Source organism: Molossus molossus, unplaced genomic scaffold (genome assembly GCF_014108415.1).
Source record: "Molossus molossus isolate mMolMol1 unplaced genomic scaffold, mMolMol1.p scaffold_m16_p_23, whole genome shotgun sequence".
In the NCBI taxonomy this organism is placed as follows: Eukaryota; Metazoa; Chordata; class Mammalia; order Chiroptera; family Molossidae; genus Molossus; species Molossus molossus.
In genome coordinates, this window is record NW_023425359.1 from 14,892,028 (window position 1) to 14,910,796 (window position 18,769).

The following is an 18,769-nucleotide window of genomic DNA, read 5'->3' on the forward strand; positions in this document are numbered from 1 at the left end:
AACAGATGTGGAGGCTGTGTTTGTTCGAGGAGTAATTGCAGAACACACAAGTCTAAAGGTAAGATTAACCTGTAAGGGCAATAGCACAGGAAATGAAAATAAAGCACTCCACTTTAGCAGGCAGACGACAGGGCAGTGGTTCCTGGCATGGGCACCGCTGGCTCTGTGGGCGCATGGCGCGACAGTGGCACCATGTGTGCACGTTAGTGGCAGCGTGGGTGCGTGGCATGGCAGTGGCACCGTGGGTGTGCGGCAGTGGCACTGTGGGTGAGCGGCACGGCAGTGGCACCGTGGATATGTGGCATGGCAGTGGCACCGTGGGTACGTGGTGGTGGCGCCGTGGGTATGTGGTGGTGGCGGCACCATGGGTGTGTGGCAGTGGCACTGTGGGTGTGTGGCAGTGGCACCGTGGGTGTGTGGTGTGGTGGTGGCACCGTGGGTGTGTGGCGGTGGCACCGTGGGTGTGTGGTGTGGTGGTGGCACCGTGGGTGTGTGGCGGTGGCACCGTGGGTGTGTGGCGGTGGCACCGTGGGTGTGTGGTGTGGTGGTGGCACCGTGGGTGTATGGCGGTGGCACTGTGGGTGTGTGGTGCAGCAGTGGCACTGTGGGTGTGTGGTGTGGCGGTGGCACCGTGGGTGTGTGGCGGTGGCACTGTGGGTGTGTGGTGCAGCAGTGGCACTGGTCAAGTCACAGTGTACAGGGTTATATTTGTAGAGTATCTAACTTCATCTTGTCTGCCCCAGTTAAACTTTCTGATATCTCCTCATGAACAATTACTAATGTTTCCATAAAAAGTTCTTTTTAGCATTTTTATATTAAATATTCAATCCATTTCTATATAAGTATATACATGATTTGGTCAATGCAAAAGCTCACAGATTGAAAAAACTATAGACAATTAAAACATTTTCCCTTTGCCATAATATTTACCTTAATGGGCTTGATAAAGGAAGATCCTTTAACTGTTGCAAGTATGACTTGAGATTCCTCCAACTGAGACAACAAGTCATCCAGAGACGAAATGATCAGGACAGAGCCATTCTCAGTGTGATGAAGAACTAGATGTAAAGGAGTCGTGTTCCAAAGGTCAATAATCTTAAAGAGCATTTTTTCAAGAGCAGTTTCATGAGTCGCTGAGATTGATATTTCATTTATTTCACTTTCATACTGATACATCTAAAATGGAAAATTATTTTTAATATCCAGTGAAGCAAGTAATTCTTGATACATTTAAAATGGAAGATTTAAATGGACATGTTGAAGGTACGTCAGAAATACTGAAGATCTGATTCCAGGGAGGTTTACATTCTAACCCCTGACTTCATGGCTGAACCTTCATGACATGGCCCTTTGGAGTTTTGAATCATCCTATTTCGCAGTGAAAATTCTAACCACAATGTTTATTACCTCTGATTCCAGTCCAGTGTAAAGAATAGTTAACAGCACCTTCTGTATATGTGCAGATGGTATTAATTCCTTCAACTTTCTTTTCTCTGCACCAATGTCAATGGTTTAATTACTTTGTGACATACTTTTACTTTCTATAATAGTTCTTAGGATTGCCCGGCTGGTGTGGCTCACTGGTTGAGCTTCGACCCCTGGACCAAGAGGTCGCCAGTTTGATTCCCAGTCAGGGCACATGCCCAGGTTGTGAACTCGATCCCCAGTAGGGGGCATGCAGGAGGCGTCAATCGATGTTCTCTCTCATTAATGTTTCTCTCTCCCCATCTCGCTTCCTCTCTCTCTGAAATCAATTTAAAAAAAGAAAAAAAATAATTCTTAGGATATAATCATCTGAGAGAATGTAACTCTAATGGACTCAACCTTCCATGGCTTCCCCTTCTTTGCCATATCTCTTCATGAGGAAAGGTGTTTCTCAAATACATTATGGAAGTTTAGATAGATCTTCTTTCCAAATCCCCTGACTGCCAATTCCCATAGGACAAGATCCTGATATAAGATCCCTGGACTCCCGCACCTGATAGAGATACTTGGAGAGCTTCTTATCTCCGCATTTCAGGGTTAACTAGCTGGGCTGAATCTACTACTGTTCTCATATGTCATTTCCATGGGGTGAAAGAATGACACCTACTGCCTATGTTTTGTTACTGCAGCTCTAGTGGGGACTGAACAACACGACTACTTTTCATCATCTCTCTTATGGGTCTGTCAAAGATGGGTGTAAGAATGGTGGGATCAGTTAACTGATTAAGGCCTTAAGTAACAGCTTTGGGAGAGAGGCTTGCCCTTTGACACAGATTACTCAGCTAAAGGCAGACAGGAAAACACAGGACCTCAAGTTTCCTGAAGAAAGAACTCAGTGCCTAATGCTGCCATTCTGAAGTTGCTAAGTACTGCTAAATTCAGACACTGATCATGTAAAAAGCAAAAGTTCAACCAAGTGCATCTAGTCCTTTCTTTATGGTCCTTTCTTTATGGTCAAAGTTTGGGACCTGACCAACAAATGGTCAGATCTCCCAAAAGACTTGGTAATATTTAGTAAGTTTCAGATGAATCCTAACACCTATAATAATTAGTGCCTCCATTATAAAGCACATGGCTTTCTAAAGTGAAAATGATCCACCATAAAGTAATTGTGTTCATCTCGTACATGACCTCTTCCACTTTACTTCGTGACATGCTTTTCATGTCACAGGCTTTTCAAAACCTGCCTAACACCTTGGACAGAATGGTTGCTATATAACCCCAACATTTATTCACTTAATAGAATCACCAAATGAACTTCTATCATAGCCTGTCCTGGACAGTCTTATAGCAGGACCACCTCTGGGTCAACCCCAAGATACACAGTATAGTTTAGTAAATGAAGGTTGAGTTTCTGGGCCAAATCCTGTCCGTCTAGGCACTTACATTACACAGGATAAATAGTTGTATTTCTACAGGATGATCAAAATCATTCAGCAACTCTTAGAGTTCATTAAGATTGCCAATGGATTGTTTATCTTCTCTATTATAATAATTAACCTCAAGAAGAAAGGGTCCCTCTGACTCCTGGCTACGGTATTTCAGAGGCTGAAAATCTTACTCATTTTTGTTCAGAAGTCAAATTATATTAATTTGATCCTCCAAGAACGGTGTTGTACTTCCTTTATACACTATCTGTTCATGTGAGAAATATAATGATAGTCCACTGGAACCCTTGAAGGTATTGTAGGTCACCAACCCTATGTAGGCCACCAGCTGACCACCTCGAGGCCTATCTATCCTCATTTTTATTGCTTGCTGTTGTACTTCCTGCCAAATTTCAGCCTTTACCTTATTTGCCCAGGAATGATGCCAATCACCCAAGGCTTTGAAAATGAAAATATCATTGAAATTGTGCTAGATTTTTAGAATGCTGGTTTGAATAAACTTAGCTGTTGGTACTGACCTATATGTTCTGAAATTAGCTAGATAGTTTGCTGAATTCACTCTTAGCACACAGATCAGTTAGGAAGCTCTCATAATGATCCAGGGAAAAATGAGCTATTTAGATGAGGGATGAAGAATAAGAGAGTAAGAGAAAATTCAATAATTATTCCATAATTTTTATCTTAAGCAGTTGGGAAAAAAATGGAGATGCCATTATTGAGATGGGGAAGAGCGAGGAACAGAAACTGGGAGATGAAGAATGAGAAGTGAATTTTTAAGTGAGATATGTTCGTTTTGACATAGCTCTTAGACGTGTAAGTAGAGATACTGAGCAGAAAATTAGATATGTGAATTTAGGAGGGAGACAGGTTAGGGCTAGAAATATAAAATAATCGAATTTTAAGTATCAATTAATGTTGTCTTTTAAAATGAAATTTTTTTTAAATTTTTTTATCCCCCCTCCCACTTCCTCATTACAACAAACCACTTAGTAGAATATTATATATATAAAATACTGTTACTGATTTCATTGGACACTGTCAACACTGAAACATGAAACATCAATGAAGCTTATTGTTAAGCTAGGCACAAAAACAGAAAAACTTTTAACCATAAAAATCATGTTGTTGGTTTTTTTTTTTATAACAAAACCTACATTGTATATCAAATAGTTGCTAATTGTGTATTTAAAATAGAATATTAAGTTATTGGCAGGGCTATCCTAAAATGCTGTTAATTTCTTTTCATTTTCTATAAAATATAGTATTTTGATTTTTCTATTCCTATCAAATATATCCTCTCTATATTAAAACACTATAACTAATAAAACACTATTTCATTTGTTACACATGAAAGCCAGTATTCTGATCGCCTATGTAGATAAAGTGGCAGAGTGAAGGGCTTAACCAATATGGCCACTTAAACAGAACTGCCTATCACCTGTCACCTACTAACACTCCCACTTCCCCACACGGTCTACGGATTGCTCCCTTTTCTAATTTCTATACCCTGTAGATATACTGGCTCCCTTAAAATCGGCCCCTCTGGGATTTCAACCTATTTTTTCACACTACTTTTCCTTACCTTGAACATTAGAAGATTCTCTACTGTACAGTTTTTATCCAGAGAAACGGACTTTCCAATAATCTCCTGCAGAGCCGCCCAGTGCCTCGGCTTGAGACAGGGGTTGCCCAGGGCTGTGATGATGGGCAGCTCTTGTTTGAAACTGGTCACTGACTGCTTCAGGTACATCACCATGTTGTTTCTCGGCAAACCTGTAAACGGCAATGGGTCAGCAGGCTTATGGGATGTTCATCATATTTTTATATCAAATTTAGCTGATCAGTTATTAGTCTGCACTAAAATAATGAGTTTTATGCATATCACCCTCCCATAAGAATGAACTATGAATTAAAGAGAAACCGTTACCAGGACCGGAGATTAAAACCCTAGGCCATCAGAGACAAGTTACCTTGTCAAATTTGACACTAGGCAAGCCAGCTGCCATGAGGTTCCCAGACTGTCACTGACACGACAGACATACAGACAGACAGGTACACACATATGCATTCAAAAGACTGTAATAGGATTGGGGCTTTTAAATTCTGCTCAGGAAGGAACATTATGGGGAAAAAAAAGTAACTATTATTTCATGAAAAAATTATTTTAATGCTGAACTGTAGGAAATGTAGGTAAGCACTTTGAAACAGACCCCCACCGGTCTGTCCTCTGGCCCCAACAAATCACTGGGACACAGGGCTCAAACTTGTGCAGGTAAAGGTTCAACCCTCAGAACCTTTTTACTCAACCTTACAAGAACAGGGAGGGGGCAGAGAAACAGGCAAAGTTGGGGACTTAGGAGAACTGAAAACTATACCCATATTCTTCAATATCCAATGTGTTCAGATGGGGCTTTTAAAAAAATAAAGCCATGTTAAATAACAAAATGTGTTTCAAGACCTGGTTAAATAAAAGGACAAGAAAATTACTTTGGTTTTTGAAAGTCTATAGTTTGGCAAACAGCAAGATTTTATCTGGGAAACAATGGATTAACTGAGATGTTGTCTACTTGTTACTTTATATCTTGTTCTCTGAACATACATGGCCACATACTGAGCGGGATGTGAGATGACAGGTGATTTGCTCCCGATTTTTCTCTTCACTAAATTCTTATGATAGTTATATTTTTTTGTATAAGTTAAAAACAAACAATTTAAAATGTTTTTCAGGAGTATAGCTGAGAGCTAAGGGAAACATTCAGAAAGCAAAAAGCATTCCCTTCCCAGCTGAAAGAAAACGTTCCTTGCGGAAAGGGTGCGACGTTACAGGAACAGGGTCCCCGAACGGACAAGATCCTCGAATGTGATGCCTGGCAGAAGGGAGACCCCTCAAAGCGGCTCTCAGGGCTTCCCCAGGCCCAGAGAACGGGGCGAGCGTGCGCAGTGAGGCCGCGGTGCAGGCGGGAAGGGCCCTTGTCACACCTCTGGCCGAGGAAGAGCCAGGATCATGGGGAAGTGTTTGGGCTTCTATCCGGGGAACTTTGAAAGGCTACACACATTGTTATGAATGATTTTCTAAACTCTGGAGGTGGGGGCAAAGTTTTCATCTCTTTTTTGCTTCAGGAAACAGTCCTACCTATACTCCTGCCCTGTCTCCCCAGCCGCTGATGGTCGGCCCTTGGGAACAGGTAGAGGTACAGTGATCTTGCTGACCCCGAGGGCACCGTGTGTGTAGTCCTCCAGGGAAAACACGAGAAGGACACCGTCACCTTTTTCTAGCGCCGAGATCACGCTCATGCACTTGGCCACGTTCCTCTGCACGGACTCCACGTCGATGTCGCGGAGCGCGCTGCTCCTCCAGCGCTGGAAGAGCGCCCGCCACTCCTCCTGGGAAGCCCACAGGATCCTCCTCAGGGTCAAGTCCAGCTCGATGTCGGAGATCTCCGACCGCGCCACCTGCGTGATCTCCTCCACGCTGAGGGAATGCATGTGGGCCTGCGCGTCGCTGAAACAGTCCTGGCAGTCACAGCACAGCTGGACTTTGTTAGCTAAGCCGGCAGCTTCCCGGGAGAGAGTCTGAATCATTTCCATCGCTGCGGACGCTCTGGTCCCAGCAGATAAGAGAACAGGAGTCCTTATCTGGAACACAACAGGGAGACACTCTGAGGTCACACCCTCAGACAGCATTGCAGCATGCAGTCTGTGCCACCACACGTCTGCAACCGTCCTCTAAAAGGATTGTCTTCAGGCCCTGGCCAGTTTGGCTCAGCGGTTAGAGCGTCGGCCTGTGGTCCGGAGAGACCCGGGTTCGGTTCCCGCTAAGGGCACGTACTTCGGTTGCAGTTTGTCCCCGGCCCTGGTTGGTCGTGCGGGTGGCAGCCACTCGATGTGTCCCTTGACGTCGATGTTTCTCACTCTCTCTCCCTTCCTCTCTCTCCCTCCCACTCTATCTGTACAAAAAATGGAAAAATATCCTCGGGTGAGGATAAAAAATAAATAAATAAATAAATAAATAAATAAATAAATAAATAAATAAATGGATTGTCTTCAGTGTATAATTACTTGTGTTTATGATGATTCATTTTATTTAACTATCATCATCAGATCTATAACTTGCTTGTATCTTCTCTATTTCAGGCACTGTGGTGAGTAACCTTGCTTACTAAGCCAGACGACAATCTTGAATGATAGCTAGTATTTTTCATAATTTTTCAAGGAAATTCTGAGGTTATAAATGATTTTTCTATCATCCGATGGTACACGGGGAGGTTCCAGGGTATGGCTCGCATTTCTTTTTTCTGATTCTGTTCATTACTCTTATGATGCTTGTCATATATTGCCTTGTGTGTTATTACACGTGATATTGTGGACATTTGCAGTGATGATATCCAAAGTGGGATATAAGTAAAATTCTGCTCTGATTTTCCCTTACTAAATGACAAACTTAAGATAGGAGATAGTTTCATTGGTTTATTTTTTGTACACCGCAGACAACCTAGTACAATGAAATGCAGGTAACAGTTGTTTATTAAAAAGTTATTGAGCCCAGCCGGTGTGGCTCAGTGGTTGAGCCTTGACCCATGCACCAGGAGGTCGCTGGTTCGATACCCAATCAGGGCTTGTGCCAGGTTGTGGGCCTGGTCCCCAGTAGGGGCCAATTGATGTTCTCGCTCATCAATGTTTCTATCTCTCTCTCCCTTTCCTTTCTTCTCTCTAAAAATCAATAAAGAAAAAGAAAGTTCTTGAAGCCCTGGCTGGTTTGGCTTAGGGGTTTGAGTGTTGGCCTGTGGACCAAAGAGTCTCAGGTTGGATTCTGATCAAGGACACGTACCTCGCCCTGGCCGGTTTAGCTCAGCAGTTAGAGCTTCGGCCTGTGAACCAGAGAGACTCGGGTTCGGTTTCTGCTAAGGGCATGTACCTCGGTTGCAATTTGTCCCCGGCCCCGGTTGGAGTCGTGTGGGTGGTGATCACTCACTGTGCCTCTCTCACATTGATGTTTTTCTCTCTCTCCCTCCCCCCACCTCCCACTCTATCTGAAAATCAATGGAAAAAAAATTTCTCGGATGAGGATTAACAACAACAACTTGTTGAAAGAATAAATAAATTTAGATCCTATTACCTTATTCTTTAAAATCCAACCCATGGGAATTCGTATAACATTGTGTTACATGTAGTGTGGTCATCAAATAAACACTGATAACAAGCATAATACAGTAAGTTGTATAAACTTGATAAACCATATTTCTGTGATAATGGGTAAGGTTTAATATATTATCTGTAGCAGTGATGCCTATAAAATGGATTATAGTAAAAATTTTCCTTAGGCTTCTCCCCAGATTTCCCATTTATTAATATTTATGTTGGCAAATGAGTTATCTTGAGAGGGGAGTAAATACCTGGAGAAATGACCTTACTAACTTAAGTGGAGTGGAGGCAACGTTTTTCCAGTCCTATCAGCAGCCTTCAAATCGAGATCTTCAAAGAATGATCTCAGCCATCAGGTATATAAAGTCAGTTGTCTGCCAGGTTACACAATTGCAGTCAGATGATGGAGTGACTATGCCCCGCTCCGTATCGCCCAATGAAAACACCTGTAAAACCTGGACAGAATACATGGGGCAGCTACTGGAGGAATCTGACAGTCGAGTGAGGGCAGATTGGGGGGAAAGATGGTAATTTGAAGTGCCACCAAATCAGCAGTGAGTTTATCATTTTTTTTCTTCTGGCATAGTTACTGACACTCAGTAAATGCTCAATGAATGTTAGGTGTTCATTCTACACTCTGCCCCTCGTGACCAGGTGGTGAAGCTGGATCATTACCATTTGGCCTGGCCTACGGCCGGGAAGATCTCAGGGTTTCTTAGCCCCTTTCATTTCGTGGCTCCCCTTTGGCAGTCTGCGGAAGCTTATAGAAAAAGTCACCAGCTTCGCTGTTGTTGGTGTCTGCATTCACTCATAATTGAAGCAAATGCTAAATTTCAGTTCGAGGTTAATGAAAACAGACATGTAATTTTACTTCCCATTCAAGGTCACAAATCACCAAAATTCCGTTGGTAGATTCCAGGCTACGAATACATGGATTAAATCACTTACCTGAGAGGCCACAGAAAGAAAATCCTACCTGCTCAGGCCTACATGAGACTAAGACCTAATTAATTTTTAATGAAAACAAAAACTTACTTTGGCCTTTAAGTTACTAATGTCAGCCCGTAGACCAGTGACATATACTTCCAAGTTGTCTCTGAATTTAGCAACAGCAGCATCTTTATTCGTTTTATTTAACTTCACAGCAGTTTTTAGTTGAGCAAACTTGACAAGGAGGATTTTACGGATGGCAACTTGCTCTTCTGAAACACGGATCTGGTAAAAATTTGAAACAGAATACAGTTGCTCAACAGTTGAATATTCTCTTTCTAAGTTAGATATTTTTGTGGAAACTTCATCCAAAAATGCAAAATATTCCAAAAATTCTTCTATTTCAGTGGGATCACAGTCCAGCTTTTGCAATGATGATTCTACAACCTGAAATCATTTACATATCAATTATAATTATATAATGACTTTTCACTATTTTAGAAAACTAATTACTCTTTTTTAATATATCACACTAATTTACATAATTATAATTTTAGGAAAAATTAAGGCATCACTTAGACATTCTAAATATTTTTTAAATACTGGAATATAAATATGATCAAATCCTTTCTATTATTAACAGAAGAAACTAGAATGTATCGTGCACATAAAATAAATGCTACTAAGACACAAAAGTACTATTGTGAATAATTTTGTTTCTAAGAAATAAATGTAACAACAAAATTATGGCTGAAATGTGGACAGTGTATACCAATTGTTACCATTTAGTGGACATTTATGTGCTATGTTTCTTATATATATGATCTCATTTTGTTCTGACAGCAGTGGTTGTTAACTGTTTGTTAACTGTTAGTTTTTCTAGTTTGCACAGGAGGAAACTGACTCTCAGTGGGATTCATTAGCCAAAGATCAGAAATTTAGTGAGTTACAGAGCCATGATTCAAACTGAAATTTGATTCCAAATCCCATTTGTATTCATTCTTAAGTATATGTAGTCATTATAACATCTACGCTTTTTATAAGTATATGTATGTCATTCCAAAAAGTTTTCAAAATAATTGTATTTCTTACTCAAATCACAATTTTATCATACTTTTCTTCCATGTTTTAAGGACTCTTAATAAATGCTCATGCATCTTTTAGAGTCAATGTCAGCTTAATTTTCAATTTCATGGTCTTGAAATAATTGCTTGCATATGTCTCTAATTTTCAAACACTCAATTCTACTTAATTATAAAATAGATGTTCATGCAAAAACTGAAATACAAAAAAAAAAGTGTATAACATAGAAAATACCTATTATTCCATCACCCAGAGATAACTCCCTGATTAACCTATGTGATATTTTACTATTGTGTGTGTGTGGGTGCAGGTATGTGTGCATGCATGCATGAACAGCTCTTGCACACACATTTTTATCATAGTGCTCATATAAACAGGCTTTACAATAAGATTGGCTTGTGTTTGAATCTCAGCTCCAGTACTTAATAACTGTGTGAATCTAAGCAGGTAGCTTTACTTTAATAAATGTGGTGTCCTCATCTGTAGTTTTGAAGATCAAATAAGATAATTTAGTAATAGGTTTATAACAGTACCTGCCACTTTTAATCAAAAATGATCAAAACAGCCCTGGCTGGTTTGGCTCAGCGGTTAGAGCGTCAACCCATGGACCGGAGAGACCTGGTTCGGTTCCCGCTAAGGGCATGTACCTCAGTTGCAGTTTGTCCCCGGGCCAGGTTGGGGTCGTGTGGGTGGCAACCACTTGACGTGTCTCTCTCACATCTCTCTCTCTCTCTCCCGCTCTATCTGAAGATAAATGCAAAAATGTCCTTGGGTGAGGATTAAAAAAAAAAAAAAGATCAAAACAGAGGACTGAGTGAACACAACTATCTTGCTTTATTCTATCTCTTTGGTTGCCCCTTGGTATACTTTGTGGGCTCTTTTTCCTCCAGCAATCCCCTAAATGGTGATATTCTTCAGGTTCCTGTTCTTTTCTATTGTCACCATACCCATAGACAAGGGCATTCTCACTCACATTGATGATTTCAATGACAACGTGTACGCTGGTCATTTAAATATACATTTCCAGCCTAGACTCTCTCCTGACATGTGTGTCTGAGTGTCTCTACTTGAATATCACACAGCTGAACAAGTACTACGTTCCCTCACCCAGTGACTGGCAATCACTGCCCACGCTGTTGCTTAGCCAACAACCTGCAAGCATCAGTTCCTGTTCTTTCGCTTACCCCGTCCATTGTGTCAATCACTAAATCCCACTGATTCCATCTTTTAAATATATCTCAAATCCATACTTCTCAGACTGTTACCTCCCTGCTTCAAGCTATCACCACATCTCTCAGATTACAGATAGCTTTCCCCCTGTCTCACTTTAATCTGTTCTTCACACTGCAGCCGGAGTGGTCCTTATAAAAATTCAAAAGGCATCACGTCATAGCCCCACTTCAAACCGTGTAATGATGGTCATCAGGGGAATAAGTAGAAGTGACATGGAATGCAATTCCAGAGAAGGTTTCTTTGAGGAACTGCCCTTTGATCAAAACCCAAAACAAATACAGTGCATATTGGAGTTTTCTGAGGATAATTCTCATCAGGTATGCTTTTTAAGTACATATTTTAAAATGATAAAATCTTTTTCACCTTAAAGATTCTCGTGCCATAGGAATTTTCAAAAATACTTACTTCCAACAGATTTGCATTCTTTTTTTCAATTACAGATCGCAGGAGGTCCTGGCTTATATGTATGATATTCTCAACATGTGGTAAGCATTCTGCCTGATAATCAAGACTTGTAACACAGAACATACCAATGCGCTTCTCAATGGCCATATTAACAATATGCCTGAGATCATTTATGAATTTAGCTAGTATAGTTCTAAAATGTGATGAAGTTAATTCTCCCATAGATAATATTTTCATGGTCATAATTTTGGCCTTCTCTACCATTGTACAATATTTCATAAATGTGAAGCTGTAAGCATTAACTTGGTCCATTGAATTACCAATAATAGTCAGGAGTCTCACAATCTGTAAATAAAGAGTCAGAATTTTATTTTAAGAGTTAAAAAAAAAAAAAAGCATAGCCTGACATACTAATAATTCTGCTAAAATATTTAAAATAACAGTTGTATGTGAAGTTCATTTCATTAAGAACCTCTACTAAATAAATATGTTGGGAACATAAGACTAAGAAATTTACATCATTTTTTTATATTTGGCTTCCACGTAAAGGTATACAAGGCTATTTAATTATATAATGTGCATGTTATTTTAAGCCATGTACTAGAGATACCAATCGTTTATTGCTTTGCTAGTCACCCTGGTTTAGTATATGCTCAATGCCCTAGAAAAGGCCAGTTCTATATACTATGTGACATTACTCAATTCTCAAGACTAGCTCCTTTGGACAGGGTAGAATCCTGATCCAAGCTGAAACCATTACATTCTCTCATGAATCTGAACAAAAATATCCAGTTAGATGGTCACAGGAAAAGCCAGGGTCATGGCAAGTCAACATATTGCCAAGGCAGTATTATGAGGGACCCATAAAAGAGAAAGCTCATTTTCATAGGGAAAGCCCAGGGGGTGGGGGTGGGGGGACAGAGATAAAAGATCATGAGGAAGACAAATTGGGAATAATTTTCCAATTGCTATAAATTATGATACTATCAGTTTTCATTAAATCCCCTTTATCTAAGAATGTCAGTGGGTTTCTGTTCATTGAACCAAATATTCCCTAAGAAATACCTTTTTAACTTACTTTATTTTGGTAGGCAGGATCCATTTCAAAAAGGATCTGACAATCTGGCCATGTGGTTTTCTTCTTATAATGTCTTACACTTTGTGTCTTACTGGATATATCCATAATTAAAGCCAAATCAGTAAACATAAACAGGCGGGGATCTTGGTAAAGAGGAATAATTTTGGCTAAAATACATAAGTAACAAATTAGTATATTCAGAAGTCCTGATGTAAGCAACACCTTAAAATTATCCATGACATCTAGAACTACTGATAACTGAGGCTGATTTATTATGGGGGCTAGACAGTATTCTACATGGATAAATGGAACTTAGAGACAAGTGTAAGAATTTGGATTTAATATGATGGGAACAAAAGACTCCCTCATAGAAAACGGGTGGTGGTGGGACGAGGCATAATTAAAACACAAACTGAAAATAAGTCATCAACTTAATAATTAGATGTGTATAAGCTACGTGAAGAGGATATTACATGGGAGGATAGATACTAAGATTAGAAGACAGCCCCTACTATCACTGAGTTCACAATTTAGCTGCACAACTAAATGTCCATAGGCAAAAAAAGAACTTGGACCTACACTTCATACGTTATAGAGTATCAACTCAAGATGAATCACAAACCTACAAATTAAACACACATTTATAAATCTTCTAAGAGAAAAATATAGAAAAAAATCTGTGTGACCTTGAGTTAAAGAGATTTTAGATACAAAATCAAAAGCATAGTCTATGAAGAAAAAAATTGATAAGCTATACTTTACCAAAATGAAGTTTAGCTCTGCGAGAAAGAGTGAAAAGAGGAGGCACAATACTGGGAGGAAACGTTTGCAAATCTTATAACTGGTGAAGAACTTGTATCCAGAGTACACATAAAGACCTCTCACAACTCGCCCTGGCCGGTTTGGCTCAGCAGTTGGAGCGTCGGCCTGTGGACCAGAGAGTCCCGGGTTCGGTTCACGCTAGGGGCACGTACCAAAAAAAAAAAAAAAAAAAAAAGACCGCTCACAGCTCAGCGTTAAGTACCGTGAGAAAGACTGGATTCCTAACGCTTGCAAAGAGAAATCTAATCGTGCACCGGATACCAGCTCAAGCTGGAAGGAGGGTCCTCTGAACTCAGCACACTATCATGATGTAACTAGAGATGTAACTGTAGCACTGAAGGGTCCTGCTGTTTCAAGATCTTTGTAAGTCTTAGATTGTGGAGAAGGGATACATTCATTGGTCAGGCTAGTAAGTGCCATGTAATTTCAGATTTTGTACACCCATCTGGGAAAGAATAAAAATCTATTTAAAGTGGAAACAATACCTTTGTTTTGCTGTGATATATCAGATATTGTTTAAGTCTCATACAATTTTGTAGTACATCATTGAAAAAAATCCAAGCCTTCACTATCTTCCTAATTCTATGGTTATGTGTATAATTCCTACATCCCTAAATAATTCCAAATTCACACTGACTGATCGCAAAGAGTGTGAACTTAGGATCTAATATACCACAATGTCTACCACACACCTGGGTAAAAGCTTCAAATGCCTAAATTTAAGAAAATACTGCTGAAGAATACAATGTATCTAATTAAACATTTAAAATACTTACTTATACATTTTTCAATATCAGTCAACATATTTTGAATCTTTATGGAAAACTCCCGTCTGTTGGGAGCAATTAAGAGATTTGTAGGGAATTCTAAAAGTCTGGGAGAAAACAACAAACGCATATTTCAGGATCATGTAGTAACTAACATATCAAATATAATTACTTGTAATTTCAAAAATGTTTACTACTTACTCATCATACATGTATTTTTTCTCAAAATCAGCCTCGACTTCTAACTCTATTAGAATCCAGTGAAAGAAAGAGAATAAAAATGTAATTGACATTTATATCAGCTAAGTGACAAGTGTATGTGTGTGCTTCTAAACACCCCAAGAATAAACAGTATTCAAGCAGCCCACCCACTCCACCCCCCGATTCTGATTAAGTAGGTCTCAGATGGAGTCTGCAATTTTTTTCTTTTGGTATGTGACCCTAGTGGGAACCGAACCCAGGACTCTCTGATCCACAGGCCAACGCTCCAACCACTGAGCCAAACCGGCCAGGGCTGGAGTCTGCATTTTAACTAGCATCTCAGATGTTGTTCATCCTCATGAAGGGGGTCCTTCGTTCCCCCTCAGTGACAAATGGTATGTGTATTAAGATAAAAACGAATGGTGTGATTACTCACATACACTACAAATGATCTGTAAGTTTATGCTTACTTTGAGCATCCTAACTTTAACATTTACAAAAATCTTAACCTACTAACTGATAATACATGAACTATTACGTTTTCTTTCGCTTGCTATTTTCCAGCTGTTGGGCTATTAACCTTCACTCTCAATGGTCTCCCTCGTCTTACCTGACATAATTTCGTCAATGCTGTAACTGATCTTTTTCGGTTCCAGTGTGAACATCACACCATTTGAGAGTCTGCTGACATGACTGCGTTCATGTTTTGAGGTTTTATCTTCTGCATGTGTCACCGATTTTTCAAAGTGCTCGTCAGACTTCTGGAAGTTTTCTCTAGAATTTTCTGAAGACTCGCTCTCAGCAGGAATTCTCAAGTGTAGATTTACTTTGAATATTGGTGCATATGTTTTTCTCGACTCCTTATCCACTTTAATGTTGTTCAAAATCTAATTTAACAGATAAGTTATAGTTCCAGTGACACTATATAACTAAAAGAATGTTTCATTTAGGATAACACAGACCAATATTTACATGAAAAATAATAACTTCAGTGTAAGTGAATAACATTACATTACCATATAACTGATATTTGCATGTTACAATAAGTGAATTTACAATAAATGATACACTGCTGGGAAAGAGCTTGGGTAGATGCTGAAGGTGATTTACAAGCCTTAATGGTTCTACACAAGAGGGAACAGAGTTTCTGTTTGGGATGATAAGAAAATTCTGGAAATAGATTGTGACAGTTGCCCAATATTGTGACTGTACTAATGCCACTGACTTGTACGTTGAAAAATGGTTAAAATGATCAATCTGATGTTATGTTTTACAACAATAAAAAATTCATACAGACAGTTCCAAACAAATATATAACATGTTGCATAGCTTATTCTGGAAAATAACCTGTAACTCTGGGAAAGACTGAACCTCAGGCCCTACATACCTTCTAATATTATAAGTATTTTGCTTAGAATCATTCTTGAAATCTATATCATATAGTTTGATATATAGATTTACATCTCAGTACACTCATATCCGTATCAGATAGGGAACTTAGCCTAGTTGCTATTTGATGTGCGTGTATCATGTGCTAGGCCCATATCATCCTCCAGTAACCGAGAGCAATCAGCACTCCTGCGCTAGATAAAGAGGAGCGACATGAATCTGTCCGAGGCTGTACTGCTGGCACGTGGCGAGGCTGGAATGCAGTCGTGGGTCTGCGACTCCAAAGCCCATGGGTAAAGTGTGCTGGGGCTTGAAAATCTTCTTACATGAAAGACATTTTGGCTGTTGCATTTTCTGTGCCAACCTGAATGAACCCACAGTTTGATTGCCCGAGGTGACTTCTAAGGGAAACTATCAATTCTTCAGCATGCAATGGGGAGCAGGGGAAGACTTCAGCCCTGGTCTCTCTCTCTGGAGTCAGCTCCGTATCTCCAACATCCTAATAGAAAGGTTAGGGTGTTCACAAGTGCCTCTGGCTGAGCATATCCTAAAATAAAGGAATTATCTGTCTTAGGACATTAGAATGAGCTCCAAAAAGCAGTCCGCACCAACATGACGTCAGCACTGGCAAAACCAGGGGTGAGTCAAGGTGAGGGACTAGGGGGCAAAGCATGAGCCAGATGCGAAAACTTGGGCGGTGGGACAAAAATGGAATCAGGAGTCATACCAGATTCACAAGGCCGGATACATCACATCTAATCACAAGCAAACTGAAAAATCAGAATCAACGTTGAATTTTAAAACATTAAAATTAAGAATGTATGCTACCAGACATCCGTAGGTAAAGTTAACAGATGGGGACAAAGTGGAGAGGTAATGTTTACAGTCTAAAATTAACAAATAATTAATATCTAGTATATACAAGAAAGTCCTAAAAATCAGTAAGAAACCCAATAGAAATATTCAAAAGACAAAAAAGCAATTCGAAGAAGGACAATTAGAATAGTTGGCATAAATGGGAAGCCTCGCTGTGAAGCCAGGCAGGTGCTTAGTAAGGACGCACCAGAGGATGGGAGCTCAGCAAGCAGAGGGGAGAGTCGGGCTGTGATACCCGCCAAACGACAGCCTCAGGCGACACCCGGGGGAGCTCCAGAGCTGGGACGGCCCTTCAGTACTGTCCCGCGTTGGACTGAGACGCCATGCCTTTATACCCCTGGAGCAATGAGTCACTGCATGTGGCCCACCCCACGAAGGGGCATGACCTTGAGCAAGGGGGATGCGGTTGAAGTAACCTCTGAGGAAGCTGACAGCATTTCCAGCAGCTGCGGCAACATGTCCTTCACTGAAGAAGGATTTCGTGGCCCATCGCCATAGATCTAGACCTACACCCACCGATGTAAGAGATGAATCTTAACAACATAATGTTGAGCGAAAAACTGTACAAACAGAATGGCAGCACAACGACATTTATGCGAATGTTAACATGTATATACCAATAACCAATAACACACTTTAAAAAATTCATTGTAAACTTATGGAAGGTAGATTGAAGAAATATACACACACTATTTTACAGTGAGTGTTCGTGGGGGAAAGGGAGAAAAACAAAACAAAGAGACCTTGAACGAGCTGATGGAAACAGTGTTCCAAGAGAGGATGATCAACTCAACCCTCCATATCTGATCTCTTCAAAAATAAAAAAATTATAATAAAAGAACAGGCATAAGAATATGTAAAAATTTAGCACATCGTAAAAATACATCTTAATTAACTAGAATAGGATAGATCATTTAATAAAATATCTTAGTGCATTTGGGGAAAATTAATTTAGCCAGCTCATAAAATGTATACCAAAATAAGCACCAAATAAAATAATTACTTAAATGTAGAAAATACTTTTTTTTTGCCATTGTATTGCCTTAGTTTCTTTGTCAAAGATCAGTCGACTGTATTCATGGAGTTCTATTTTGGGGCTTTCTATTCCGTTCCATTGATCTACTTGTCACTTATAAAACACTATCTTGACTGCTGTAGCTTCATAATAAGTCTTAAAGTCAGATAGTGTGAGTCCTCCAACTTTGTTCTCCTTCTTAAATATCGTGCTTTTCGGGGTCTCTTACCTCTCCATATAAACTATGGAATCCGTTTGTCAAAATGCACAAAATAACTTGCTGGTATTTTCACTGGAACTGCCTACTGCTGAGTTTCAGCGCCTAATTCAGGGCCCGGTACATAGTAAGTTCACAATAATACATGAACCAAGTGAGATAAGTGTGTGTGTGTGTGTGTGTGTGTGTTGGGCAAGACATTCATTGTAAGTATTAATCATAAATCACATTTTAGTTTCAAAACTCACTCATTTTACCTATTTACTTATTTCTCATTTATTCATCCACTAAAAATCTATGTTTATATTTTCCAAAGACCATTTACCTCATTAATATCAGCTTCTGTTTTTACTTCTAACTTTTGAATACTAGCAGTATGTAAGTTTGAATTACTAACAGGTTCTTCATCACCATATATCTTTCCAGTAAAAGTAGAGATGTCCTTGTACGTTCTAGATTAAGAAATGGAAAAGAAGAAACACAGTCTTTTAAAACTCTTACATCTTGCCCTGGCCAGTTTGGCTCAGCGGTTAGAGCGTCGGCCTGCGGTCCGGAGAGACCCGGGTTCGGTTCCCGCTGAGGGCGCGTACCTCGGTTGCAGTTTGTCCCCGGCCCTGGTTGGTCGTGCGGGTGGCAGCCACTCGATGTGTCCCTTCACGTCGATGTTTCTCTCTCTCTCTCCCTCCCACTCTATCTGTACAAAAAAAAATGGAAAAGTATCCTCGGGTGAGGATTAAA

The 18,769-nt window shown here is 39.9% G+C and overlaps 1 protein-coding gene across 1 annotated transcript in view; it reads right to left on the reverse strand.

Annotated features, from left to right (window-relative positions):
• LOC118640755 (dynein heavy chain 14, axonemal-like) overlaps positions 1-6,461 on the reverse strand; it is a 39,299-nt gene extending 32,838 nt beyond the window's left edge. Inside the window, exons 1-2 of the mRNA XM_036277766.1 lie at positions 6,140-6,461; positions 4,456-4,646 (exon numbers count right to left, since the gene is read on the reverse strand). Coding sequence (XP_036133659.1) covers positions 4,456-4,646; positions 6,140-6,461 — 513 coding nt within the window. The remainder of the gene's footprint in view (positions 1-4,455; positions 4,647-6,139) is intronic.
• Between the last annotated feature and the right edge of the window lie 12,308 nt (positions 6,462-18,769).